The sequence below is a fragment of the Cibotium barometz genome, chromosome 24 (assembly GCF_041138505.1).
Source record: "Cibotium barometz isolate CiBa-2024 chromosome 24, ASM4113850v1, whole genome shotgun sequence".
Classification (NCBI taxonomy): Eukaryota; Viridiplantae; Streptophyta; class Polypodiopsida; order Cyatheales; family Cibotiaceae; genus Cibotium; species Cibotium barometz.
The window spans coordinates 48,414,743-48,442,691 of record NC_141069.1 but is presented as its reverse complement, the minus strand read 5'-3'; the positions used below and the strand labels follow the sequence as shown (position 1 = coordinate 48,442,691).

At 39.8% G+C, this 27,949-nt stretch overlaps 1 protein-coding gene across 2 annotated transcripts; it reads left to right on the top strand.

Moving 5' to 3' along the window:
• The first annotated feature begins 2 nt into the window (after positions 1 to 2).
• LOC147625389 (putative methyltransferase PMT23) lies at positions 3 to 5,963 on the top strand. 2 transcript variants are annotated; one of them, XM_086818727.1, is made up of 9 exons: positions 3 to 224; positions 1,556 to 2,513; positions 2,979 to 3,128; positions 3,547 to 3,817; positions 4,080 to 4,190; positions 4,363 to 4,537; positions 4,645 to 4,914; positions 5,037 to 5,231; positions 5,329 to 5,963. In XM_086818727.1, the coding sequence occupies exons 2-9, from the start codon at positions 1,593 to 1,595 to the stop codon at positions 5,534 to 5,536; spliced, it is 2,301 nt and encodes a 766-aa protein (XP_086674853.1). In that variant the 5' UTR covers positions 3 to 224; positions 1,556 to 1,592; the 3' UTR covers positions 5,537 to 5,963. The 2 variants fall into 2 exon arrangements, with proteins under 2 accessions (XP_086674853.1, XP_086674854.1); XM_086818728.1 differs by having other exon boundaries at positions 4 to 224; positions 1,537 to 2,513.
• The last annotated feature ends 21,986 nt before the right edge of the window (positions 5,964 to 27,949 follow it).

The window sequence follows — 27,949 nt, the reverse complement described above, 5'->3', positions numbered from 1 at the left end:
TTTGGAGGGGATTTTGGCGGCGCCTCTAGATCTGCGCTAAGTTAGTTAGGCTCTCTGCAAATAAACTCACAGGTCACGCACGATTGTTGCAAATCTCTCGGCTTGCATTTCGAGGGAAGTCTTCTTCCGGAACTTTCCTGTTTGTCTCGGCTATGGCGCCTGCCCCTTCACGTTGATCGATCGCTGCGCCTGCGCATCGAGCATCCCTCAACAGCGAGCTTCAGGTAGGCCTTCTGCAGCTCCATCTCTCTGTTTTCTCTCAGATTTTGTCAGGCCTTAGAGCGTCAGATTCAAGCTCTGTAATTAGAGTTTCTCACACAGTCAGGTTAGGTCATCAGGTTTTCTCCCCGTTAGATCTGGTTTTCACAGTATGATTAGGCCATGGCCTATCTGGATTTCCACATTGGATATGTCTATTTGCCCTCGGGTTTACACAATGCAGTTGACAAAGATTAGCCTATGGATTTCTATGAAAGATCAGCTCTATCGTTCCCTGCTTCACAGTGTAGTGGAGTAAGATTAGGTCATGGACTCGTGGATATCCTGTTTGGGAAAGAGTACTTTGCCCTTGAGACTCGTTGTCTGGTTCACAGTAGTTCAGGTAATGCATTGGGAAGACATATTTACTCTCTTCGTAAATCAGATATCTCTTGCATGACCACATGGATTTGCTCGCTTGGCTAGCCGTACTGCGTGAAGAACAACATACTTCTTTTCCCGAGCTTGCCGCATCTTGTTCTCTGAATTCAGTTGAATGGCTTGCCTTCATCTGATCTGTGTAGCTTTTTATACACATGCATATCCACTTCTTCTTGCTCAGTTGTAGAAGGCCTTTAGCACTGGGACCACTTCTACCGCATCTAGTGGATTCAAGTTTCAACACATTGAAAGATAGGATTTGAGATTGTTCATTGTGACGATGTGCATTGAAGCCAGAAGCCATAAATTAACTGCAGCAATGGAGATTCATGCTGTCGTTTGCATTGTTTGAATCTGTTTTTTCTCCTCTTATCCATGCATCTTCTACACAAATTTCCTATCTTGCTAATCCTTTTAAGCTAAATACAGGAGCTCTTTGAGTTTGCAGATCTGCTTAAGGTCAAGGATATTTTAGTTTCTTGTACACTAGGAAGTTGTCTCGGCTGTGCTGAGATGCACCATGAAAGCTAAAGCCCTGCATGTAGTTTGTTCAGTATATCCGTGAAGGTTGAAATGCCTTGTAAGCCCCGCATGTACTTTGTTCAATATCTGCATGTATTTTCCTCAAACTCCTCATGTAGTTTCTGCACTGAGTCTTTCATGCCAGTGTTGCTCTGTGTGAAGCCATTTATGCCTCATATAGGATCTTGTTGTTTGTTGAATCCATAATGTGGGACGTCATTATGTGTTCCAACATTCACTGATTGTCCATTCTGCCAGTTCTTAGCTCTTTTTGGGTAAGGTTGTACCTTGCAAGTGTGCTTGTTAATGATATACGCTGTCTATCTTTGCGGTGCTACATCATGTGAAGCTTGTACTGATGTGCACTCAATTAAGGTGTGTTGTCTTTTAATAGGTGCTTGACTCTAGAGGCATTGCAGCATTGAGTCAGCATGGCGTCGGGAAAGAGTTTCCGACAGGAAAAACGGATGCCAACATTCTATGTCATGGTCACAGCCGTGGTCTTTGTTGCATTCTGTTTGGTTGGTGCATGGGTTTTGAGCTCTCCTTCTGAGTCTCGACTGGCTGAGGAAATTGAAGCTGCAGCTGCCGATGTTAAAGAAAAACTTGAAACTAAAGTTTCTAGTGACAGCAATGAGGCTTTTGAAGACAGTGCTGGTGACCTTACATTAGAAAATGAGGAGAAAGTGGAAGAGACTCAGTCACAGTCAGATCTGAAGGAATCAGCTGAACTTGATATAGAGCAAAGAGATGAGGAAGCTTCTCACAAAAAGGCTAGCAAAAAAACATCTAAGAAGAAGCGAACAGAGGAAAAAGAGATCGAGGAGGCAAATACTGAAGTGCTGGATTCTGATCTTGGTTTGAATGAAGGAGATGCCACTGGAAAGTCTCAAAAGGATATTGAGCTTGAAGAAAATGATGGAGTGCAGTCTGAAATTTTGATTGAAAACAAGGAATCTACTGGTGATTGGGATACTCAAGCAAGCAAAGAAGAGAAGGAAAAGGTTGAACTAGAAGAGAAGCAGACTTCAGATGATCCATTTTCGGAAGATGAGACTGACTCGGATGAAACAATTAATGATAAGAAGACTAGCAAGAAGACCAAAGATAAGAAAGTCTCTCAAGATGGTGGTGGTATAAAACAGAAGGAGTTTGAATGGACGCTCTGTGAGTTTGAGGGGGCAGTTGATTACATTCCCTGCCTTGACAACATGAAGGCAATAAAAGCTCTTCACAGTACCAAGCATTATGAGCATCGAGAGAGACATTGCCCTGATCCTGCACCAACTTGTTTGGTTCCTCTTCCTGAAGGTTACCGCACACCAATTCGATGGCCTCAAAGTAGGAACGAGGTACTGCTCGATGGTGCACCCCCCCCCCCCCCTGCGCCCTCCCTGGTGTGTGTGTGTGTGTTTTTCTAGAAGTCAGGTTGTTTTTGCAGAAGACAAAATGAATGAAGGTTTTGGAGGGTTTTAGTAGAATAGACATACTTGGGTTAAGAACTGTTGCTCGTTTAACATTTGACACACTATTTGACTTGAAGTACAAATAGACATGAAGTAGCTTGTCAAACCTGTCCCTTTCTTTTTCTGTTGACTCACTAGGGTTGGCTTGACTGCACAATACCTTTTTCTGCTGCTCTACAAAAATTGTCCTTGTTGTGTTGAAGCTTTGGTCAAGTTTATTTCTGTACTATTAAATATATTTGTGGTTTTTGTTAATTGAGCCAACTTCGGTCCTTGAGCTGGATAAGAGTCCATGTGTTTACCTCCTCTTTTTCCCTGGGATAACTAATGTTTGGCATTTTTTCAATGCAGGTTTGGTATAACAATGTTCCTCATCCTGGGCTTGTGTCATATAAAAAAGATCAGAACTGGGTGAAGAAGTCAAATGATCGACTTATCTTTCCTGGAGGTGGAACTCAGTTCAAACACGGTGCTCTTCATTACATTGACTACATTGAGCAGGTGAGGTAGATTGCCTACTCTCACGAAGCGTAGTTTTGAGTTAAGGATGTGGGTGTGTGTTTCTGGGTGCTCAAGGTAAGGTATAGCAAGGGGAGCCGTCTTTTCAAAGAAATGATGAATTGTGGATGAAGAAGGAATATGGTGATGCATTCTTTTGAAGGGTGCTAACTGGTTATATGATGGTTAATAGGTGATGACCTTGAGCTTGAACTTAGTGAATTCTCAATCATGCTGACTTGGGTCAATTTGTCTGTCTGAATATGCAATTTATTATGCAGAATCTGTTCCATTTTACGGATGGAGCAGGTTTTGCATTTCGTTCCAGTGTTAAAAATGATAAGACATGTTACAGTTCGGAAAGAGTTTAGTCCTTTACTTGTTCGCTAACTCTTACATGATATTTTTGTCATGAAACCAGATTTTTCCAGATATTGCTTGGGGCAAACATACCCGTGTCGTTCTGGATGTTGGCTGTGGGGTTGCAAGTTTTGGAGGTTATATATTTGATAGGGAGGTGCTTACCATGTCCTTTGCCCCCAAAGATGAGCATGAAGCACAAGTTCAGCTTGCCCTTGAACGTGGAATCCCTGCTATATCTTCAGTGATGGGGACTCAAAGGCTTGTCTTTCCTAGCAATGTGTATGACGTTGTCCATTGTGCACGATGCAGAGTACCTTGGCATATTGAAGGTACGCTTCTTGATGGATGAAACAATATTGTTGCATGAATGAAAAAGAAGATCTGATATTTCTTCCTTTCAACGAAAGTATAAGGCTTTTTTGCCTGATCATACATGATGGCTTTGTTTCATAGTTTGAAACTTGCCTCAATGTGTCTTTGAAAATTCTATTCCTTATTTCTTGCCAAAGAAAATGAAAAGAGTCATTTTTTTCAGTTCATGTTAGTAGAAACTAGATGACCAAAGCTCCTCTTTGGGCTAATGTTCTACAGGTGGTAAACTTCTCTTGGAGCTTAACCGTGTTTTGAGGCCAGGAGGCTTTTTTGTCTGGTCTGCTACTCCAGTGTACTGGAAAGGCGAGGAAGATGTTCAAATTTGGAAAGGTTGTACTCTCTTGACTGAATGAATGAATAGAATCAGGTGTGGAGATGTACAGGGAGAATATTGTAAAATCTTTGTTTCACTGCGTGAAGCTTAGTCCCTGGGGCTCTTGTATCCTCGGTTCATTCTGCAGTTTTATGAGTCATAAACACTTTTGTGGGCCTGCTTTTGTAGACATGGCAGCATTAACAGCTGCAATGTGCTGGAAACTTGTGGCGAAGTCCATGGATGCATCCACAGGGATTGGAGCTGCCATCTTTCAAAAGCCTACAACAAATTTCTGTTATGAAAATCGGAAGAAAAATTTCCCTCCCCTGTGTGATGAAGATGATCTACCAGATGCTGCATGGTATACCTGTGCCCTTCGTTCGAATGTTGTAGCTGCTTGATGTTCTGGAATCTCACATTCTCTATGTTTTGATGATGTTCCCATGAATGTCCTCTGCATTTTGACAGGTATGCCTCTATGACTGCTTGTATTCATAGAATACCTTCTGATGAAGATGCTCGTGGTACTGAGTGGCCTCAGGAGTGGCCTCTGCGGCTTACAACAGCTCCAACATGGCTAAGCAACCAAAAAGGTTTGTATGGTAAACCAGCAGCGGCTGATTTTCGAACAGACACAGAGCATTGGCAGCGGGTTGTACAGAAATCCTACCTTTGGGGACTTGGTATTGAATGGAAGAATATCAGAAATGTAATGGATATGAGGGCAGTCTATGGAGGGTAATGACCTGAGCTCTCAAATATGGCTTGCAAGCATGCATATGCTCGTGCATCTAGTTCAGATAGTGTGATTGCTTTGCTGAGAGGGATGCTAAGATCACAGGCTTTGTTAAATTGACCAGGTTTGCAGCTGCCCTTTCATCACAACCAGTGTGGGTGATGAATGTGGTACAGTCTGATGCAGCAGATACTTTGCCTGTAATTTTTGACCGGGGGCTCTTCGGGATCTATCATGATTGGTGTGAGTCATTTAGCTCATATCCACGGACCTACGACCTTCTTCATGCAGATCATCTGTTTAGCAGGCTTAAGAAGAGGTACTGTTTATGCCTTGTGTATGGTGCTTCTGTTGTGTCAGCTGTGAAGCTTGCTTTGACATGCACTTGATACTACGTAAGTTTTTGCTCTCTCCAGGTGCAACTTTAATAGTGTCATTGCAGAGATGGACCGTCTTTTGAGGCCAGGAGGCTGGGCAATATTCCGAGATAAGACTGATGTCATGACTGAAGTGCAAGCTCTCCTTGAATCGCTGCACTGGGACATTCGAATGACGTTTTCGAGAGCGACTGAGGGGCTTGTGGCTGTGCAGAAGACCATGTGGCGACCTGAAGCAACTTTTTAAGACTCTTTGATTCATCACGTACACACCAAGAATGGCAGTTCATGATGGAAGTTCTATAACTGGTTTACTTCCACCATTCTGAAGAGCTCACAACAGAGTGTGAACCATTCATTTGAGATCCGAATAATAGTACTAGAATGTGAACAATTCATTTGAGATCCGAATAATAGTACTAGAATTCCTTTGACCTCAGAAGACGAGTCATTCTTAGCACAGTGCCTTCAAGGAGCTGGTACTAATAATGTGACACGTCAGATTTTAGAATCCTTTCTTCAAACCTTTACAATGTACTCGTCTCTCTGAAAATCTGGCCTGTACCGTAATTTCATGAGTACACACTGTCGCCCATGTAGAGGGGGAGTGTAGCCCTCACAAATTTCAATTTGTATGACATTCCCCCGGCAAAGTTTTATCACCGTTCTCGGCATATTATCAAGTTCTCTCTCTCTCTCTCTATATATATATATGTGTGCGCGCTCGTGCATACCGTATCATAATTAAAATAATTTGTGATATAGATGAAATATAAGCATAATAATTGAAATTTCATACAATATAGCAATCGACTGGTATAATATAGCAGTACTAACTAAATGTTTTACACACTAAGATAATTTAAGTACCTATAAATTATTTTTAAATGTTTAATAATGTAAAACTAATCCTGCAAGATGCGTAGAGATACGGATTACAGAACGAGTAAAAATTTTACTATGATATAACGATTAATATACATGGTGGTCCCATGGTGTGGAACCACATCCTCATTTGGGCAGCGAAGGTGTTTGCCTCGATGAGCAAATGTCGAGGTGTAGTCACGAAGGTCTGCCACTTCATGACGATTTTATTCACATGAAATAAAACTCCACAATCTGTGGCCATGCCAAATGAAAGCACAGTCCATTTTTTTTTTTGCCGGAATTAGATAGGTCCACCAAGATCCTCAAAGTTTCTATGATGCCACCTACACCACGAGTAAGTATGGTTTGTAGGGAGTGAAGACTTTTCGTCATGATATCGAAGACTGATAACGAACTAATATGGTTTGTAGAGAGTGAAGACAGATGACAATCTTGATATTTGGCATTCTTAAGTACTTGGCGAATTACATCTTTTCGTCATGATATCCACGCACGATTGAAAATAGGAACAACGTTATTTCTAAGGCCATCGAATGCCATTGTGTGTATCAACGTAGCGTTGATGCCGCAAGCCATCCAATTTAAAAGTGATTACTCTCTTTGACCACGGAGTATCCATGTAGTGTCATTGTGCCCAAGTAGTATGTGCCTTTGCATTGAAATTGAAGTTTTGTTGAAATATGTAGCAATCGTATCTAGTTTGAAGGCAAAATTGTAAAGCGTAGTCCTTGTTGTCGTTTTGTAGGTAGTTCGATATGCCCATATAACGTTGAGGAAAGTTTTTGTTTTTAGTTTATCTTGGAAGCTTCAATTGTTTTTGAAAGCATTGCACATAAGACCTTGTTTATGCTCTCAGTTTGTCTATTTGTTTACATTTGTTTACAGATAATAAGAGAGACTTACGATGGACAACCATAAATTCTTCTAAAAAAAACTTCACCAAATCATTTAAGAAATGAGTCTCTTGATCACTTACGAGTTCTAGGGGACATGCAAACCTTGTGATGACGTTCTTATAAATGAACTTGGTAGTCATCCTGGCTTCAATCTTGACCGTAGCCTCGGCCTATTTGGTTACACAATCCGTAGCCACGATGATATATCATGCTTGCATGCTTTTTACATGTAGGGCCAAAGAGTCCAAAAAAATCCATTCCCCATTTAGCAAATGGTCTAATAGGCATGATTGGTTGTAAGGGCATTCTATCCCTTTGTTGGGGTATTGTGAAGCATTGGCACTTGCCACATCTTTTGACATATTCTACAATATCTCCAAAGAGTGTCGACCACCATCCAACATAGAGGACTTCATAAGCAGTGATTTTGCTTCGAAAAGTATCCCAGTGACTTGCGTGAGCTTGTTCAAGAATATCAATGTACTTGTCCTGACACAGACAGAGTCCTAGGATATCATTTGTCCCTTTTTTATAAAGTTGTCCTAAGATAAGCGTGTAGGGGGTTGTTGTATTGTGACTAATTGTCTCTTTCTTTTTAGCGACGTAGATTCCAATGGGAATCCATGGCTAAAGAATTGAGCAATCACTCAAGATCCTTGACATATGGTCAGCTCTTATATGTGTTGACTCTTTCTTACTAGGACAATAAAGAAACTTGAGAAGAAGACACCTTGTGATCTGCCATGTAGTGCATGGTTTGTTCATCACTAGATAGAATAAGGCTTGATGGTGGTCAACATAAAATAGATAGAATAAGGCTTGATGGTGGTCAACATAAAATACAAACTTGTTTGCCAAAAGATAATGACAAAACTTATTCATAGCATAAACCATCGATAGACCATCTATCTATGTGGTTGTATAGCTCTTCTCTGGCTTCATCTGCCTATACTGGCATAGCAAACTAGGAAATTTAAGTTCTTTTCTCTTGGTTGAGTTAATATATGCATCCATGGCATAAGTCGACGTATCACAATGTGCACATGGAAGGTAATATCCCATCTTGTGGAATGCTTCCTCGCATTCCTTTGTCCACATAAATTTGTCCACATAAAATAGACCAACATGGTATATAGAGGTTCAGCAATTTTGGCATAGACGAATATAAACCTTTTATAATATCCTATGTGCCCCATAAATCTTTGGACAAACTTCAAGATTTTTGGTCTCTTAAGTTCTACAATAACTTTGTCTTTCCTTTATTGGTTTTGATCCCATTATTGGACACCATATGTTCTAGGATTCTTCCATAACTAACCATGAATTTGCACTTTTTTGGGTTCAAGCACAACCTTTAGTACCTGTATCTCTCAAACACTTTGCTGTGCACATGAGGGATATGCTCTCTTCTCAACTTTGAGTTCACAACTAGTCCATGAAGACCTCTAAGAAATTATGAAGGGAATCCTTATATGCCATGGATATTGGTTATTGAAATATAGCTAGTGCATTTGTAAGTCCAAATGGCGTTACTTTATATTCAAAAGTCTCATACTCTATAAGTGAATTGCGATCTTGTGTTGGTCTTTGGGATCTATGGATACTTGGTTGTATCCTTAAAATCCATCTAAGAAGATGTTCAGTATAAGGCAATGGTTAATAATTTGAGAAATTTATAGATAAAGGGTTTTTAAATTAGGCCTTGAACGCACGTGATATAGAGAGTTTACATATAGTGACCCCCCGAGTTCTGTGTGTGTGTGTGTGTGTGTGTGTGTGTGTGTGTGTATGTGTGGGACCATGCTTTGCCTTCATGCATGTAGATATCGCCCTAAAAAGAACTGTGTCAATTCTCATTCTTGTAAATTTAGAGACCAGAGAGTAAAAATGTGATTTTTTTTTGGGAAACATGTATGCGTTCGTTTGAAATTGTTTGTGATTTCATTTGAAATTAGCCTTATGCAGCATACATTATTGATATGGCTCCTGAGAGAACAACAAGCGTGGAGCTAATAATGTTGGTCAATCCAAGGATGGAAGATGTCAATTATTTTGCTATATTCAATTCTTATTGAGTGTAAATTAATGGGTTGATGTTTATAGAGAATTTTTGCATGGTTTCATGTTTTGACTGCATGTGTAGGATGCGGCATGCAACTTAGAAGAAAAGTATGCCCTTAAGACGTATGTTTGTTGGCGATGAGGTATTTGAGGAAGCTTCAAATGTTCTTAGTGAGAGCATGCAGCCCACAACTAGCCATACAATGGTGCAGCATGAGAATGTTGACCAAGGTGCCAAAAAAGATTGTCCTTGTCATTGCCATCAATTGGGTAAGAGAGTTCCATTAGGCTTGATGAGTGATGTTTTGGAGTCATTCTATGGTAAATGCTCTATCCCTCCTCCCAAAGTTCCTCTATGTCGCCTTGTTCCACATGAGGCCACTAGGCGGGCATCTCATGACATCTTTTAGCTAGTATCCACATTCGATATACTGTGACATACATGGAGAATATGGGTAGTTTTTTTGTATTTGCAACAGGACCAGATGGTGACTTCAGGATAACCTAAAGGAGTGGGGACCAACCTAGAGATAGGTAAATGAAGAATTTGAGAGAGAGATTACTCATGAGTGGTCTAATTTATGAGGCCAAAAGTTCTTGATCTAGGATGAGAACCACCAACTAAAAGCATGGACGAAGAGAATCAAGGATGGTATGTTTTACGCTATGTTTGGTATATGAAAATTGTTCATCTCTATTATGAAATTGTTTCTTTATCTCAAATTTGAATATTGTTTGTTAGTGCATTCCGATCATGCTCTACATCATGTTCGTGTCAAATGCATGTTCCTAGATGTGGAGAAGAAGAAGAAGGAGGGAGTGTAAGTCCCTATTTTTGTTGAACGTTTAATGCATGCATTTGTGAAAGGGATCTTATTTGTACTTATTGTTTGTTTTATTAGTATCACACGAGCACACGTGAAGCCAAATTTAGGGTATGAAATATACACGCTTCAAAAATTTGGCATCGTGAACAAGGAGATTATCCTTGATAGATTAACTCCTAAATAGAGGAGGTGGGTGGAGATTGAGATAGAGATAGAGACATTCGACCTTGGTATAGCTCTCCATGCATCCTTATAGCATAATTGGTTTGGAAGGTAAGCATTTCTCAACCTTGGCTTTCATATTTCTTGCAAAGTGTGGCTTGGAATGGTTAGTGTGCTTGCATGCATACACAAGATGAATTTAATGCCTTCCTTCTCAAAGAGGAAGATCGTCTTAAATCATTAGGACTTGATGAAAGAGAATTGAAGATGAAATTAGAAGAATCCACCAAGAAGGAGGAGCATCTTAAGGACAGAGGGTACAAGTACTTGGGTCTCGCGAATACAATACATTGAGAGAATTTCTTCACGGCTCTCTATGACCTTTTAAGTGGGAGGAGAAAGTTAATGATTTGTGTGACTCATGACAAGCTCTATTGCCTTTGCACATCCAATGTCCAAACTGAGAAGGTACTAGCATCTTTAGGTTCTTTTTATGTTTTTGAGATTTTGTTGTGGCCTTAAGAATGAACATGGGGTGCATTGAATGTATAATCCAAGTAGAATGGCATGTATGGTTCTTGTATACATTGTATGGTTTGATAATGGCTTATACATTGTATGTTATAATAGCCCCGCATGCAAATTAATAGCCACCAAAAGTGGCACGGAGTGCCGCATGCAATAATCCATGTGATGGCTTGGCCTTCTCGACCTTGCATTGTTCACTATTATTTGTGTCACAAGTGTTTGACAAGAAGAGGGAAATATTGCTTGCCACCATGAGTATGTCCAAGGTAAAAGACCCAAACGCAACACACTTTTCCGATTACAAAAAGTTTAGGAGCTACATGAGGAGAGAGGCATATTGGGCTCACATGTATGGTGAGGCATGTCTTATCATTTGTGTGCTAAAGGTAGATGGACCCTCACTACCCAAAGATTTTGAAGCCTTCTTTAAAGCGCAAAAAAGACTGCATGTGTTACAAGCATATTGTCACTTTCTATAGGAAAAATTAAAAGCACCGTGGATGCTGAGAAGGTGGCCGAGCTAGTGCCCTCAAGGTAGGAGGCTAGGCCGAGCTAGTGCCCTCAAGGTAGGAGGCTAGTTTATAGGTACATGCCATTCTTTTAATTTCTTTAAAAGTGAATATTGTTAGATGTCTTTGTGAATGTATGACTAATAAACAAATCTGGCATATCTAAACTTTTGTAGATGGCTTTGTTAATGTATGGTGAATAAACAAATTTTGGTCATGCCTCCTATCTCTGCCGAGAGAGTGGACGGATCTTGGGGATGAGAACACAATGTTATCTCCCACTATACAAGAGAGGGGAATCACTCGATATATGGGAGTGGTTCGAGTGTCCATGGTGGTGGATGGAGTATCCCATAGGAGTGATTCCTAAAAAACAAAATGACCTACATGTAAGTGAGCATTGTTTAGCAAATATGTCTTTTTGATATGTATATCATTGTGACTGTGTAAAATTGTATGTTTTGTGTCATTTACATTTCTTTGTAAGGGTTTCTTGAGGACGTTTTCCCTACGGATGGGAGGGAGAAATCCCAAACGCCAAAGAAGAGCAATGCAAAGGAGAGGGGGAGTGCAAGGAAGGGGAAGGGGAAGAAAAGTTAGAGAGGAGATGAAAATCCTACATTCACAGCTCTCTTGTCTTAAGAGGTGGATGCTACTCAAGAGGAGACAATGGCAAAGAACAAGAGAGGAGGGATGTCGTCCAATGGAGAGGCACATGATAGGAGCATGATAGTGACCCAATTCCATCAATAAGTGCAAAAAACCCAGGGAGGAGCAGGTTGTCTTCCTTTGTAGGAGTCATCCATGGATATAGCGCTATCTGAGAGGCGATTGTCTACATGGCAAAGAGGTATATTTCCAATATCTTCACTTAAATATATTTTTAAGGCACAAAGATTTGCATGTAGTCAATACTATACTTATTTACTTATGACCCAACTTAGGTTTTCAATATGTCACTACATGCGATGCATTACTCATGTATGCAAAAGGTTTGAATACATGAGCATTGTGTTCTATTTTAAATGGTTATTGTTTGTGATGATTTATAGCAAATTACTATGTGCAGTACTTGAGAATTCATGGAATCTCACAAGAATGACATGTATATCTATCATGGTGCATGATCTACAGGGGTTGCCCGGCTTGTCATTACATATTTTCCCACCTCGCTCTACTAGTTTTCAAATATCTTGAGCCAATGACAAAGGGTAAGTAATGTGACTACACAAGCAAGCATGTGCTCTTATGTGATTTCTCTTTGTTTGTGGATAAAATATTTACTTTGTTCTCTCTTTTGCACCACACAAAATATTGTAGAGGGCATTGAGAGAGAGATTCTAGGGTGGAATGTTTTCTCTACATGGCTTGTAAAGGGACTTGTAGACTTGGCACAAGAGTTTCTTGCAGACCAAGTTTTTCTAGTTACTTCATGCCTTGCCCAACATTTTGGAAAGGTTTTGAGGTATTCAAGCAGAGGTGGGATGAAACTCCACTGTACATGGACTCTCATGTCCGATGGAGGATACATGCATCCCGACATTGGCGAGGAGGTCTATTTGTGTTTAGTTATTTTTGTATGTTTAATGGCGTCTTCATTGAAGACCATCATCCTGAACTACGATTGTTTTGGTGGTATGCAGGTAATTGACCTCATTGTAGGCTTGTGCTACCATGCCGATGTGCCTATCCCTTGCTATGATAGAGAGGAGGGAGAGAAAATGTCTCATTATATGTTCTGTTTACGAGACGAGGATTTTTCTTCAGGAGACTATGATAGGTGGAAATGTAGACCGTATGGTGGTGGATGGAGGGGGGAGGTGCTGAATGCCGTGCTTTTTTTAGGTATGTGAAACAACTTTCTTCGTCATTAAGCATTTATGAGATAATATATAAGCATACATGAAGATATGTGGTTTTTTTATTCTTGGGGTTATTGTGTAGGTGGTTGCTTGCCACATTCACGATGGAGTTAGATTTGGTACTCAGTATTTTTGCAGGTTGTGGAGGCCTTGGTTCAGCTAGTGCGGAGTTGTTTCGGCACTTGTTATGCTTAGAGTTGGACTGTTATGCATACAGTGAGTGCTTGATGAAGGTGATGTGTGGTCCACCTTTGGAGTAGTTCTCTATTGGACTTATCTTTATGAGTCTTTATTTCTTATGGATTATGTAGGTGATGGCTTTTGATGTTGTTATGTTTTTTTGTGACTACGTTTGCAACAAAGCTCTATAGCTCTCTTTTTTTTTGACATCTTGGTTGTGTTCTATTGCTATAAATTCAAGAACATGTTGACTTATTGACACATTTATATGTCGTGTAGCTCTCCACTATTATGTAGGTGAGGTTCTTTGTGGTAGTATGTTTGATTATAATTGCAATGCTTTGATATATGCATTTTCTTCTTCATATGAATGTATGGTTTATGTGGACAACAAAAAGTCCTATCAATGTATGTCTGATTATAATTGCAATTCTTTGATATATGCCTTTTCTTATTCATGTGAATGTATGGTTTATGTGGACAACAAAAAGTCCTATCAATGTGTCTAGATATCCATAAGTAGTTAATATTATAAAGTAGGCTTGAGACTTCATTTGCTGTGTGTTGTGTAGGTGATGATGATTGTATCCAGCTACATCATGGTGCAAAATTTATGGTTATAATGAAAAATGATGAGTAACAATTATGTACCCAACAATGAGTACTATAAACTTAACCTTTCTATACTAAGCACATTTCAAAAAAAGCTTAAAATTTTGTTAAAAATTGCATAAAAGCTCGAAACGCAAAGCTCGCAAAATAATTGCACTCCTACAAAGATTAATGCCTTAATTAATCTTGGTAAAAAAATTGCAAAGAATACTCGTGTACACTAATTTCCTAATTAATCTAATGTTAATACTCATAGCCATGATGAAAAAAACCATGTGGAGAGTTAACCCACGTCGATCACATTGGGAGAGCTTTCTCTTCATTTTACCACTCCCATGAGACAAAGCATTAAAAAAATCAATCAACATAAAACATAAAAGAGGTTAAGGTTAGCAGAAAATCCTACTCTCTGATCATATAAAAGAATAAATTAATCTGTAAGATTCCTCCCTCCAGCTTTTGAGGTGAAAAGGTGTAAGAACCTCTCCTTTTGTTCTTGAAATTATTCCCCTCTGAAATAGAAGAAAGATCTTGTTTTACCCTATTTTGGCCTAGAGAGAGAAAATGTCTAGAGAGCAATAATCCAAAATTTAGATATCTTTGGATATAAAAATCCTCCTAGTGTCTAAAAATGTATTCCCCTCTAAAACAGAAGTTTAAAATGAACTTTCCAATGTGCATTAGGAATTAATTGAAAAGGGTATAAGGGACCTTATCCTAAGGGTCTACATTTTCAGAAATTTTTAGATTATGGTCCAATTAAGGTTCCAATGGGCCAATTAAATTAATTCAAGTGTTGGGATGAGATAAATCCAAAGAATAAAATACCCAAAAATGAGTAAATGCTCACATAAGATGAAGAGTTGATTGAGTACAAGGTTTATTAGTTTAAAATTGTGAGATATTACAAAAAAATGAGATATTTTGGAATAATGATGCATTTTTGACACCTTACTAAGGAGAGGGAGACTCTTGAGGTAGGCGCCTAATTCACATGTGTGAAAGGGTTTTTAATTAAAAAAATTATGATATTTTTATCTCTCATCTCTCTTGGATCAAACCAAATAAAAAAGGGAGCCAAACAAACTGGTCCAAATCTTATCCAAATTGAGTCAAACTGAACCTGAAAATCTCTAGAACCCTATTGGACTTAGTCAGTGGCCTCCCTCACCTATAAATACACCCTTAGTATTTTGTAAAAAAATTTGTGAGCTATACCATGCCAGTATTACATTAAAATAATCATATTTTCTATTATCCCTTAAAAATCCTCTACTTTTGGGGAGCTTGGAGCTTCTCTCTCTCTCTCTTCAACAACTCTTGGAGCTCTCTTCTCCACTTGCTAAACCAATTGATTGGTTGGGGGCTTCACTTCTAGAAAAAGAAGCAAGCTAATCCTTAAGGTAAGAATGAATTTTATGGTTTTTTGTTAATATTCTCAAATCACTTCTCTTCTCAACCCCTCTTAAGCTTGAGAAGTTTCTAATTGATTGTTTTAAATTCAAATCAAGCTTTCCCTAAGAATTTTAATATGTAATCAAGAAAAAGTTAATCCTTATGCTTATTTAGAATGCTTTTTTATGTATATCTCTCTCTCAAAAAGAATAGTCATTCCTATGGCTAATTCTTTAGCAAAATAATGCTTCTCATTGATAAATTCTTAATTCAAAATCAAACTCTAAGCTTGTTAAGCTAGAGAATAAGAAAATGGTATTTTTATGTTTTTATGTTAACAAAATAATGGTTAACTCTTTTAAATTATTTATAAGTAGTTAAAAACTACTTTAATTGATTCTAAATGGGAAAGAAACCTATCAATTTGGAAAAAGAGAAATAATGGAAAAGCTTAATTCTAGTAGAATAATCATAATTAAGTTTATGAATATGGTTAAAATTACGATTTAAATTCATAGTTTAGATTTAAGCTTAAGAATAGATCTTCTGTCATGATTGCATTTGGTAAATTTATTTTTATGCAAAAAGAGGAATTCCCATCATATTTGAGAATCAAGTATTGAAATGATAAAAGAGGAATTTTTGGTAAATTTATTTTTATGCAAAAAGATATTTGAGAATCAAGTATTTAAATGGTAAAAGAGTAATTTTTGGTAAATTTATTTTTATGCAAAAAGAGAAATTCCCATGATATTTGAGATCCAAGTAATTAAATGAAAAAAGAGGAATTTTTGGTAAATTTATTTTATGCAAAAAGAGGAATTTCCATGATAATTGAGATCCAAGAAATTAAATGGTAAAAGAGGAATTTTTGGCATAATTCAAATTATGAGTATTTATCAAAAGTGAAATTTTGAGCATTATTAATTTTATTGGGAAATATGGGTAGAATTGATTTTTGTAAATCCCATGAATCTTTTACTAAATAAGAAGAATATTGAATATATTTTACTTGAGAAATTTGAGAAAGAATATGAAAATATCCATCGAGAAAAAGTACCTTTAACTAGGCCAAGCAATTGGCAGAAACTTAGAAAAGTCCCATCGATATCGAAAATAGAAAACAATAATAAAAGTGGATGTGAATGTGATGAGATGTGAATGCAATGTGATAAGATGTGAGTGGATGTGATGAGATGTGGATGAGATGTGATGTGATGTAAATGGATGTGGATGTGAATGTGATGAGATGTGAGTGGATGTGGATGAAATGTGATGTGGACGAGATGTGATGTGATGTAAATGGATGTGGATGAGATGTGATGTGATGTAAATGGATGTGGATGTGGATGTGATGTAATGTAGATGGAATGAATGAGATGTGATGTGAATAGGTTTGGACGTGATGTAATGTGGATAAAATGAATGTGATGTGATAAGGATAGATGTAGATGGAATGAATGAGATGTGATGTGAATAGATGTGGACGTGATGTAATGTGGATGGAATAAATGTGATGTGATATGGATGGAATGAATGTGATGTGATAAGGATAGATGTGGATGGAATGTATGTGATGTGATGAGGATGCAATGAATGTGATGGATGTGAATGGGTGTGATGAATGTGATGGATGTGAATGGGTGTGATGGATGTGAATGGGTGTGATGAGATGTCAATGGATGCGATGAGATGTGAATATGATATGATGATATCTAAATGGATGTGAATGTGATATGATGATATCTAAATGGATGTGATGTGATGTGAATGGATGGATGAGATATAAGATGGATGAATGAGGATCTAGGTAGATGTGAATGGATGAGATGTGATGTGGATATATGTGATGTGGTGTGGATCTAGATAGATGTGAATGGATGAGATGTGAGGTGAATGGATGTGATGTGATGTGGATTAGGGTAGATGTGAATGGATGAGATGTGAGGTGAATGGATGTGATGTGATGTGGATCTAGATGTGATGTGGATGTGGATATAGATGTGATGTGATGTGATGTGTATCTAGATAGATGTGAATGGATATGTGAGGTGAATGGATGTGATGTGATGTGATGTGGATAGGGGTAGATGTGAATGGATGAGATGTGATGTGAATGGATGCGATGTGGATATGGGTAGATGTGAATGGATGAGATGTAATGAGGATGGATGTGACATGATGTGATCTGAATAGATGTAATTGGATGTGATGTGATGCGATGTGATGTGATGTGGATAGATGATGAGATGTATTATGATATGATTAGATGAAGACGATGGGAATACATATCACTGGATGTGATGAGATGTATTATGATATGATTGGATGAGATGTATTATGATATGATTGGATGAAGACGATGGGAATACATATCACTGGATGTGGAATAAGCAATGTGAATTGATGTAGAAGAATGTGGAATATAGAGAAATGATGTAGAGCAATGTGGAAAGATGAGAGTTCGTTAGAAACTGTATTTATGACCTGTTTTTAAATGACTATTTTATGTCAAGAATGGTGGGCAAGCAATTTGACCATCTTGTGAATGAGGTCATAGAGACCTAAGTGATAAAGTTGCAACAGTTGACGGAGAGTCAACGGAGGAGGACGTCTCGACCTCACGTAGCAAGGTCTCGACCGAGGTCTTGACCAGCCTCGGTTCGATTTAAATGGTGAGCTTCCGATACGGTGGATGAGGGCCGCCTCTATGAGTGAAGCGTTAGGTGACCTGCGAAGGAACCTAGAGGGTGCTGACCATACGGTGCTTGGGCTCTGGGTCGCTGAAGATACCCACATGTGCGTCGAGGAAGATATTGGAACAAGGAGTAAGAGTTATTTTCTGAAACCAGGCATGGATCTGGTTGATTGACCTTGCTGGTCAACGGATGAGTCCATGACTCTTTTATATGGATCTATTGGTTGATCTTGCTGATCTTCAACGGAGATTCCATTTGATTTTTATAAGTGAATATATTGCCGGGTACTATGAGCTAGGAACTATCGAAAAGGCCCCTGAGTGGATAGGTGGTGAGCGTTCTGGTTGCCAATGATGCCATAGGTACACCGATGAAGGAATGATTGTTGGAAATTAGAATTCAAGCTGGATATTTTGGAGGATTATGATCAGTGATACTATGGTTTCATTAAAAGATTGTTTTAAAGACAACTAAATCTGTGAAATAGGCAATTTCATATTGGGTGTATAAGTGGTATGACTATATTGAAGTTTGCTTGAAGCGCCAGCTATGGGGCCTGGGAACTCTTTTCCCTGGTACTCGGGACAAAACATAACCAAATTTCTAAATAGATCCTATCACTACAGTGGCTAACCCATGGGATAGGCTAGACTGATGGATCTTTAAAATGAGACTCAATTCTGTTAAGTTACAATAGTTGAAGTAAATCCTGGATAACCCTTGTTCTATGGAAAAAAATCAATGGCTGTGTCTCTTGCTAAGGAAAAAAGCGTTGGACTCCTTGATCTGACCATGTGACTTACGAGTTCGGTCAGATCAGTTTGGTTAGTTAAAGTTCTTGAATATGTCAGATTAAAAATATCATGGAGGAATCGCCTGTCTACTGGGCGAGGGAAGTTTTTTCGAGTTTGGTTTTGGAAGAACCGAGGGATTAGTCCCTTGTCCGCATATCCGTGGGCGAGGCCCCGAGTGAGAGGTTCTGCCTTGCGCAAGAAGTGCTACTTCCACTGCTAGCACCCCGCAATTCATTGCGCGGAAGGGGTAGGGATCTTTCATAATCAATAATAAAACACAAAAGAGGTTAAGGATATAAGCAAAGCCTACTCTAATCACATAAATCCACTCTTAATCACATCAATAACACACGTAATCTATTGGAGAGGCTAAAGAGGCCAAGAGGTGTGTCAATGTCAATCTCTATTGTTTTAGTCCTTCCTTTACTCTCTAATCAACTAAGTAATCCTTCTAAAAGCTAATGGTTAAGCTAGAAAGCTTAAATTTCCCTTTTCTCCAATCATACTCAATCACACTCTCGCTTAAGCGCTTGAGCATTCACACTCAACACACTCTATCCACACACACACACACACACACACACAAGCATGCATCCTACAATTACGCAAGAAAGGAGGTAAGAGCTCAAGAGAAGAAGAAAGCTAGAAATCTTGAATCATCTTTTTCTCCAATCATGCTCAATCACACTCTCGCTCAAGCGAGTATACACACTCAACACACTCAACACACTCTATCCATGCACGCAACACACTCTATCCATGCACGCAAGCATGCATCCTACAATCAGGCAAAGAAATTCTTGAGATTCAAGCTCGATGTCAGCGAGTATACACACTCAATCACACTCTCGCTCAAGCGAGTATACACACTCAACACACTCTATCCATGCACGCAAGCATGCATCCTACAATCAGGCAAAGAAATTCTTGAGATTCAAGCTCGATGTCAGCGTGTGCTAGCTCTGCTATGTGCTAGCATGTTAGGTAGCAGCATGTGTGAGACATAAATGACCACGTCCAACTGGTCATAGAGTGTGGACATTAGCTAGGGTTAGCTGAGTGTGGACACAACACAGTGTGTGTGTTGTGTATTATGGATTATGGCTTTTTGCATTGTGTGAGAAGGGAGATGGCTTCCCTCTATGGTTAGGGTTTGTAATATACATTAGGGTTTGCTCCTGTGTGTGTGTCTCCTCTCCCTCTACCTGTTTTTCATCATGGTATCAGAGCTTGGTGCTCTCTATTAGGGTTTATGAGTGAGTGAGAGAAGAGGGAGAAGAAGCTGTGAAGCTTTCCATTGATGCTGTGAAGCTTGAGCACACCGATTTCTATCAAATCTGAGAGCTTGGCCTACCGGGTAAGGACTACTAAACATCCTTGAGCGGATTGCAGGTGATTCAAGCACAAACAAGGCACATTAGGGTTGCCCAAAGCAAAAGAAAATTCTGGTTTTTTGCAAGCTTTCCATTTGAGCTTGGAAGCGGTGATGTATTGTGAAAATAGATGCAATCTGGCAAAGGAACATGTATGTGACAAGGATGAATGTATTGGAAACTCATGTGCAAGCCCTACATTGAATTTGGAGCAAGTATGATGCATTTGAGTGATTGAAAAATTACTGTTTTTGAAGCTCTCATAAAACAGAGAAAAAGAGTCACTTGGTGGATGAAATTAGAGCTAGTTTTTGGCAAAAAATCAGACAATTGATGGGTTGTACACATGCCTTGGTATGTTAGGAAATCATATATACTCTCAATTACCACAATAATCATCCCAAATCCCCTCTACAACAGGCGGCACAGATTCTACAGAGAAAACAGAGCACTTTTTCATACTTTTTGATAAGTGGAGGCCACATTCCACTTGTGTGGTTGATTAAATCCAAATTTTGCTTAGAAATTGTGTAATACACAAACCCAAGGAGGTTGCTATATGATTGTTTGGAGCAATTATGAATTATGGAGTTGGAAATGAATTGATTAAACAGGCTGTCTACTGTGATTAGTGAAACAGAGTGTGATTAATCGACTAATTACTCTCTCATCTTAAACAATTGGTCTAATTCATTTTACATGGAGTTAGTGGACATCATTGCTAAGCTAATGAATGCCTGGTCTCCCAATTTGGACAAGCATTGAAGAAATTAGAGCAATTCTACTACTGGTTTTACTGGTTTTTCTCAAAACAGAGAAGGGGGTTTGACAAAATTGGTATGTACGCACCTTGGTTGGTGTTGATATGCAACATTGAGCTTGTTTAGGTGTCAATGCAAGTTATCCACACTTGATTGAAACACTACATTGCAATTTGAAGCCTTGGAAAGTGCGCCAAAGTAGGGTACCTTGGACTGCGTATGCCAATTCATTTTGGATGCAATCAGTTTGATTTTCTACATCAAAAGTGGAGTTTGTTGAGTACTTTGGAGTATTTGGAACACTTATTAGAGTGTGGTTGAGCTAAGGAAGGCTCGTTTACAGATTTGGACATGTGCGGAAGGTGCATTTGCATTGAGCAAACATGTCAGACAACCCAGTACAAATTGTGGGTGAAAAGTTGGATAGGAAGAACTTCCAGGCATGGAAGTATAGGATCAAAAGCTTTTTGAAGGGAAAAGGTTTTTGGAATTTTATTACAGGTGTGGAGCCAGCTACCCCGACAACCTACACAACAATAGGTTATAGCTCATAAGCAACGGTCAGAAAGAGCATGCAAAGTTTTTCATTACCTATCTATATGTATCTCGGATGCTATACTCATACATATACATGATGCTGAGAATCCCAAGGATGCATGGGATACATTGGTAAAGCTGTTTGATACAGACACTAGTGCTCACAAGTCTCGGTTGAGACAACAGATTCATAATGTGAAACGGAAAGGAAGGAGCATCCATGATTATGTACAAGAGATAAAGAAGTATGCAGATGCATTGGCAACAATCAATGCCCCCATGCCTGATGATGATTTGGTAAACATTACCTTGCGTGGTCTTGGCAAGGAGTATAAGTCTTTTAATACATCCATCTCGGTTCGGAGTACAGGTCTACCAGATTTTGATGAGTTGGTTTCACTCTTGCTTGTTGAGGAAATCAAACTCAGTGATTCTTTTCATGATGCATCTACTAGCCATGATGATAATGGCAGAAATCGGGCTTTATATTCACAAAGGGGATTTAGAGGCGGGCAAAGATTTGCATCATGTGGCCGTGGTAATGGTCGTGGGTGGCAGGATAGGTCACCACAACAAAATTTTCAGCCTACATATGGTGCTAGAGGTGGTCGTGGGATATACACCTCAGAGAGGCAGAGGTAATCCTCCTGGTAGAGGATGTTGGCAAGGCCAACAAACATCTATGCAAAATGTGGAATGCCATTACTGTGGAAAATTTGGTCATATGGCACGTGATTGTTTCCGCAAACAAAATGATTTGAGAGGGGGTAGAGCACAACATGGTGGACATTATGCACAACATGGTGGAAATTATGCATCAAGCAGTAATGACGGCAGTGCAAATCACTTGTTTGCCATGAAACATGTCTATGATGACAAATGCTGAAAGTGATGACACTTGGTATATGGACTCTGGAGCATCAAACCATGTGACTTGTCATGGCAAATGGTTTGAGCACATGAAACCTATGGATGTGAAAGGCTATGTGGAGACCGGAGATGATACCCAACATGCCATTACACATGTTGGAAGTGTACCATTGGTTATGCACAATGGTGAAACAAAGTCTATGGAAGATGTCTTGTATGTGCCTTCTATTACAAAAAGTTTGGCCTCAATTGGTCAAATGGTGGAACAAGGATTACAGGTTCGTTTCAACGAGCATGGTTGCTTCGTTGAGGATTTCAAAAATGGATGTAGAATCATTGCCAAAGGTAAGAAAGAAGGCAGGTTGTTTAAGCTGGATGCTGGGATTCCTGAGTTGAAATTAGCCATGTTCTCTAAAAGCCAAAATGTGGTACATGACATTGACATGTGGCGTAAGAGGATTGGACATGTGAATATACAAAGGTTAAAGAACATGCAGGCAAGAGGCATTGTTAGTGGGCTGCCTAGATTCAAGTATGATGGGAATATGCATGTTTGTGATGCTTATCAGTTTGGAAAGCAGGCAAGGTTGCCATTTCCTAGAGAAGGCAACATGAGTAGCAGGCCACTTGAGATATCATTCATAGCGATGTATGGGGTCCTGCACAAAACCCATCCATTAAAGACAGTTTATATTATGTGACATTCATCGATGATTTCAGCAGAATGACTTGGATTTACTTTCTCAGAGAGAAAAGTGAAGTGAAGTGTTGGGAAAGTTTATGGATTTCAAAGCTTTTGCAGAGAAGCAATATGGCTCTTGGATAAAATGTTTGAGGACAGATGGAGGTGGTGAATACACCTCACCTGCTTTTGAGCATTTCTTGAGAAATCATGGCATAATGTGCGCTTTTGCCGCACAGGTCGTAGCTGGGGACTTGCCAGACACCGTATGCAAGCCACGAATGGCTGCAAGCATACAACCAGGAAGGCAAGCTCAAAACAGAATGCAAAAGGTGTGTCACTCACCGCTTAACCGCTGCCTTGAAAGATTCCCGCGTCGCAGCCGTGAAGGAGGAGCCGCCGTCGCCGCTCTACCACCTCTCCGCCGCCTCGCCGTGCCGCTACACAGTGCGCTCGATCGCTCTCTCACTCTCTCTCTCTCTCTCTCTTACACACACGCAGGAGAAGGAAACCAAGGAGATAAGGCAAGAGCACTCTTGTATTCACAACACATGAGAATGAGGATTTTAGGGTTACATTTGACTCATATAGGTGACTTGGCCGTTCACACTTGGGCGCCCATACATGGCCGACCGACCCTAACCCTTATCCTACTGATATCCAAGGTGCGCCTCTCATCGGCGATCACCCAATCCCTTCATCCTTAACATATGGTGCCGACAAGCCCGGCCCATGACTCAGAATATTTAAATTAATGACGTAAAATATAGTACGTCGCCATGTCCGCCATGGGTTAACATGCCCCCCTTCCTGATGTAGATTCCGTCCTCGGAAGCTATGGTATGGTAAGCTCGAGAGGGTGTTGTGGTAGACCGTCTGCAAAACAGGGAAGTAGAGTGAAGGTATGCTGGAATTCAAAAGATATAAAGTGTATAAATTCAAGCATGTGAGACCACAATGGATGTTGCTATGAGAACTTAGTTTAAGGGTCACATGAGTGAGCTAGTGTAGCAAATTAATAAGAGTTTAAAATTATTGAAAGGAATTCAAGAGTTAGCAAGGTGTCAAAGGTTAATCAAGGTTTATAACTGGCCTAAGTCAAGGAAAATAACCAAGCTTAATAAATAAACAGATGACCACACTGTGTCTACTCTAAGAACAAGTTAATACCACAAGCCTTGGGACACAAGAAACATCAGAGTTACAGGAGCTTTTTGCCTTCTTTTTTTTTTTAAAAAAAATTAATGCACGTGACAATTTTTACACACAATGGCGACCTTCCTAAGGCAAAACTAACATCAATCCTGGTACCATGTTTAACACAAGGCATTATCCAGGAATCTATTAGCTTACTTTAGGCAAGGCTACCCCCTACCAACCAAGGCATCGGTCTGGAGTAGAATACTCCTCGCCTACCAAGTATCAATAAGGCGATAGGCCAACATTAAAGCACATCATAGACTTGTATTGCCATTTATTGTAGGCCTTTTTTTTTTTAAAGTTTCTTTTGATCTTCGCTCCTGAACTAAAATGTGTTCTTACATCCTTTCGACAAGGGGTAAAAGCTATGTCCTAGAGGTCAACACACACACAGCCAGGTGTTCAAACATTAAGATGGTTTGACCCTAGACCTAAGACAATTGTATTCCAAGGTTAACTAAAGACGTCATGCTACCTAGGAATATTTCCAATAAAGTTAAGCTCATTAATGATTTACACTAGCATGCAAGCAACTTCAAAAACTAAGTAGTACATTGACAATTTCCATGTGGTCATGCCTTATAGTTTATGAAATTAATTGAACAGAAAAAACGAAAGAGAGTGGGTATGGAAGAATTACACCTGTAATTGGAGATCTCCTTGATTTGACGAGACAGCTTGCAATTTGATGTAGATATATTTTGATGAACGTTGCGGCAGTCTCAGGACTTGAAAGCGAACCCACCTCAAACTTTTTAACCTGTACAATCAACTAACAAGCACTATACCTCGAGAGGCACATCAGTGTGGAAAATCAAAGACTCATTTAAAGAATCCAAACTAGAAAAAACTTGAAAACACTAACCTACCTACCAGTTACCACACTACTACTGAGGATACGGTAAGAGGATGTTGTAGAGTCCTGGCTCTAGCCCTAAGGCTAAGCCTCTATCCGCATCATCCAAACAAATAAAGTCAACCTCAGTAGTGCCATGAGTTTCATCCGTCCATTCATCATTATCAGATATTTCCTTTTCATTTTCCCATCCACATAAACTCATCAAGAATGTAACCATGCGAGGATAGTCATCTTGTGGAAAAGGAAAGCATTGGGCTATCGGGGATATTTCCTCTACGGAGTAGGGGTCGGTCATGGTCAATAGGCGAATTAGCCATTCTAATTCCTCAACATTTTCCTCTCTGGCTAGTACATCTATATGATCCCATTCAGTTTCAATAACAGGATAGCACATTTGAAATATCTGAGAAAGGTATAGATGATACCTCTCACCAAGGGTGGGAGTGGATGAAGTGTATGATGATCGTGCATCTGCCATATCTGCAAACACAGATATAGCATCAGTAGGTTTATGACAGGTCAATCTAGTTCTTGATTGTATATACAGATATCTCTGCTTTTAACGTGCTCTTGCTCTTTTTACTATTTTTTGCTTTTCTTTTTCTTTTCTTTCTGTGTATGAAGCTATATATATACATTCCCTTGAATTTGGCAATTACATGGTCAGGGAAGAAGGTTAAGGAGGAAGCATTAGAATGTCGAGCGTGAGTACATGCTCCCCCTTTCCTTGGGTAGATCATATTATTTGCAATGATGTTGCAGCCTCTTGGAACCAATTTGTCCAGCGGGTCATAGGTTGTGATGTGGGCAGATAGCTTTTTATGACCCTTGTGGCCACATCCAATTGTAGAGATGGTAGTGTACGCTCCCATTGACGAATGGAGGAAATGGTTTCCGACGATACTATTACAAGGGGAGACGTAGACTCATCGGTTTTTTGTTGGGTGTTGGCAAGAGTAGGTGTAGAGCATGTAGAAACTTCTATATCAGCGTGTGCCTGGCATGAGGAGCTAGAAGCTTCATGTGGCTCCCCCCTTCCTGAGCTAGGTGGTAATGATCGATATCGTTTGGGAATCCAAACTAACTCTGGAAGAAGTGATGCGGAGCACTCTGTTACCTTTCCCTTACCACGGTCTTGAATTGTCATTGGGGTGGCAACAATTGGTTTGCAAGGTTTTACAGGTGATGTAAAAGGATTCACCTTATGTTTAGGGACCCAAATCTGGTCATTCCCCTCGTAGTACCCTTGGGCTACTAATAATTTTTTAGGGATCCATCGCGATGTTACATTGCCCTTTCTCAGGTGGGTAGCTACTTTCCTTTTACGAGGCTTCTTGGTGGCTGAACGAGATTGAGCAGGGGAAGTAGCTGTTAACGAAGCTTTGGGGACCCATTTGTATGTACTCTTTGGCATAGTAAGCGAAGCTTTAGGGACCACCTTGCCTGTTTCCACTCTTGGCGTTGAAGCGTTAGAGGGGTGGTCAACAATCGAAGATGGTTTTGCCACTGGACTTGGTAATTTTTCGTTATCCATCATTTTGTCCAGAGTCGATGGCTTAGGTGCGGGATTTTGAGCGGTCAGACCTAGTGTTGGTTCTTGCGTTGTGACTTGTCTGGTTGCCCAATCGATATTGCCCTTGGTGGCCATCATCCATTTGCGCCCTAAGATTACAGTCCCTTCCATGGTGCCAGCAGGCATAACCAAAAAGCTTTGAATTATGGTTCCCTTGTCATAAGCAACCGGAGTGTGCAGAATTCCTGAGACAGGGGTTTTCTTCTTGTTGATTCCTTGAACTTGGATAGAACTCTTGGTTAAAGGTGGTTTTCCCAGTTGACACCACACGCCATATGATAGCAAATTATGTTGAGCTCCTGTATCCAATAATGCATCAAAAAATACTTGCGTAATTCCCAAGTTGGCTTCTCGTTGTCGCCTAGCACGCTGTTGACGTTCTTTGGCTTCGACTCTCGCTTGTATCTTTTTAAGCTCAGCTTGTTCTTTAGCTGCCTTCTTTTGATGGATTGCATGTAACTCCTCTTGGCTCAGGGGGTCATAGTATCTTTTGAACTTACTCCCATTAAGGAATCCAATGGTTTCAACTCCGTCGAGAGTCTCCACTCTGATGGTACCTTGCGGGGTAATTTCACATACTCTATACGGTCCCTTACCAGCATATTTGAGCTTTTTCTTTTCGTTTCGCACTCCATACATTAGGACTTTATCCCCAACCTTGATGTCCTTGTCCTTTAGATGGCGATCAAACCATTTTTTCCTTCTATCCTTCTCCACAAGGGCATTGTATACAGCCAATTGTCTTTCTTCGTTTAGCCTCTCAAGGATATATAGACGCTCTACTAAGGGATTACCATCCCAACCCTCTTGAGTAGCAACACGAAGACTAGGAATGACAAATTCCCACGGCATGACTGCTTCTTGGCCATATACCATTTTGAATGGTGTGCAATTAATAGCCACTTTGTACGCAGTACGATAGGCCCATAAAGCTGTTGTAAGCTTTAGATCCCAATCCGTGCGATGAGCTTCAACTGTCTTTGTCAAAATAGAGATTAAAGTCTTGTTGGTACTCTCGGCTTGGCCATTCGCTTGCGGATAGTAAGGAGTAGATTTATGATGGGATATCATGAAATTTGTTGTGAGCTCCTTAATCACTTCATTTATAAAATGCGTACCATTGTCGCTCACAAGTTCAAAAGGACAACCGAATCGTGTGATTATATTTTCAAAGAGGAACTTGGCTGTTGTCCTCGCATCTGCCTTACGTTTCACTTTCGCTTCAGCCCATTTGGTCATATAGTCAGTGGCCACAATAATATAGCGAGATTGTGTGTTTCGGGCCGCTGGGCTAATTGGACCTACAAAGTCTAAACCCCACTTTTCAAATGGTTGGTTTACTTTGATCGGATGTAGGGGCATCTGATCTTTCCTCTGGGGTTTCTTATATCG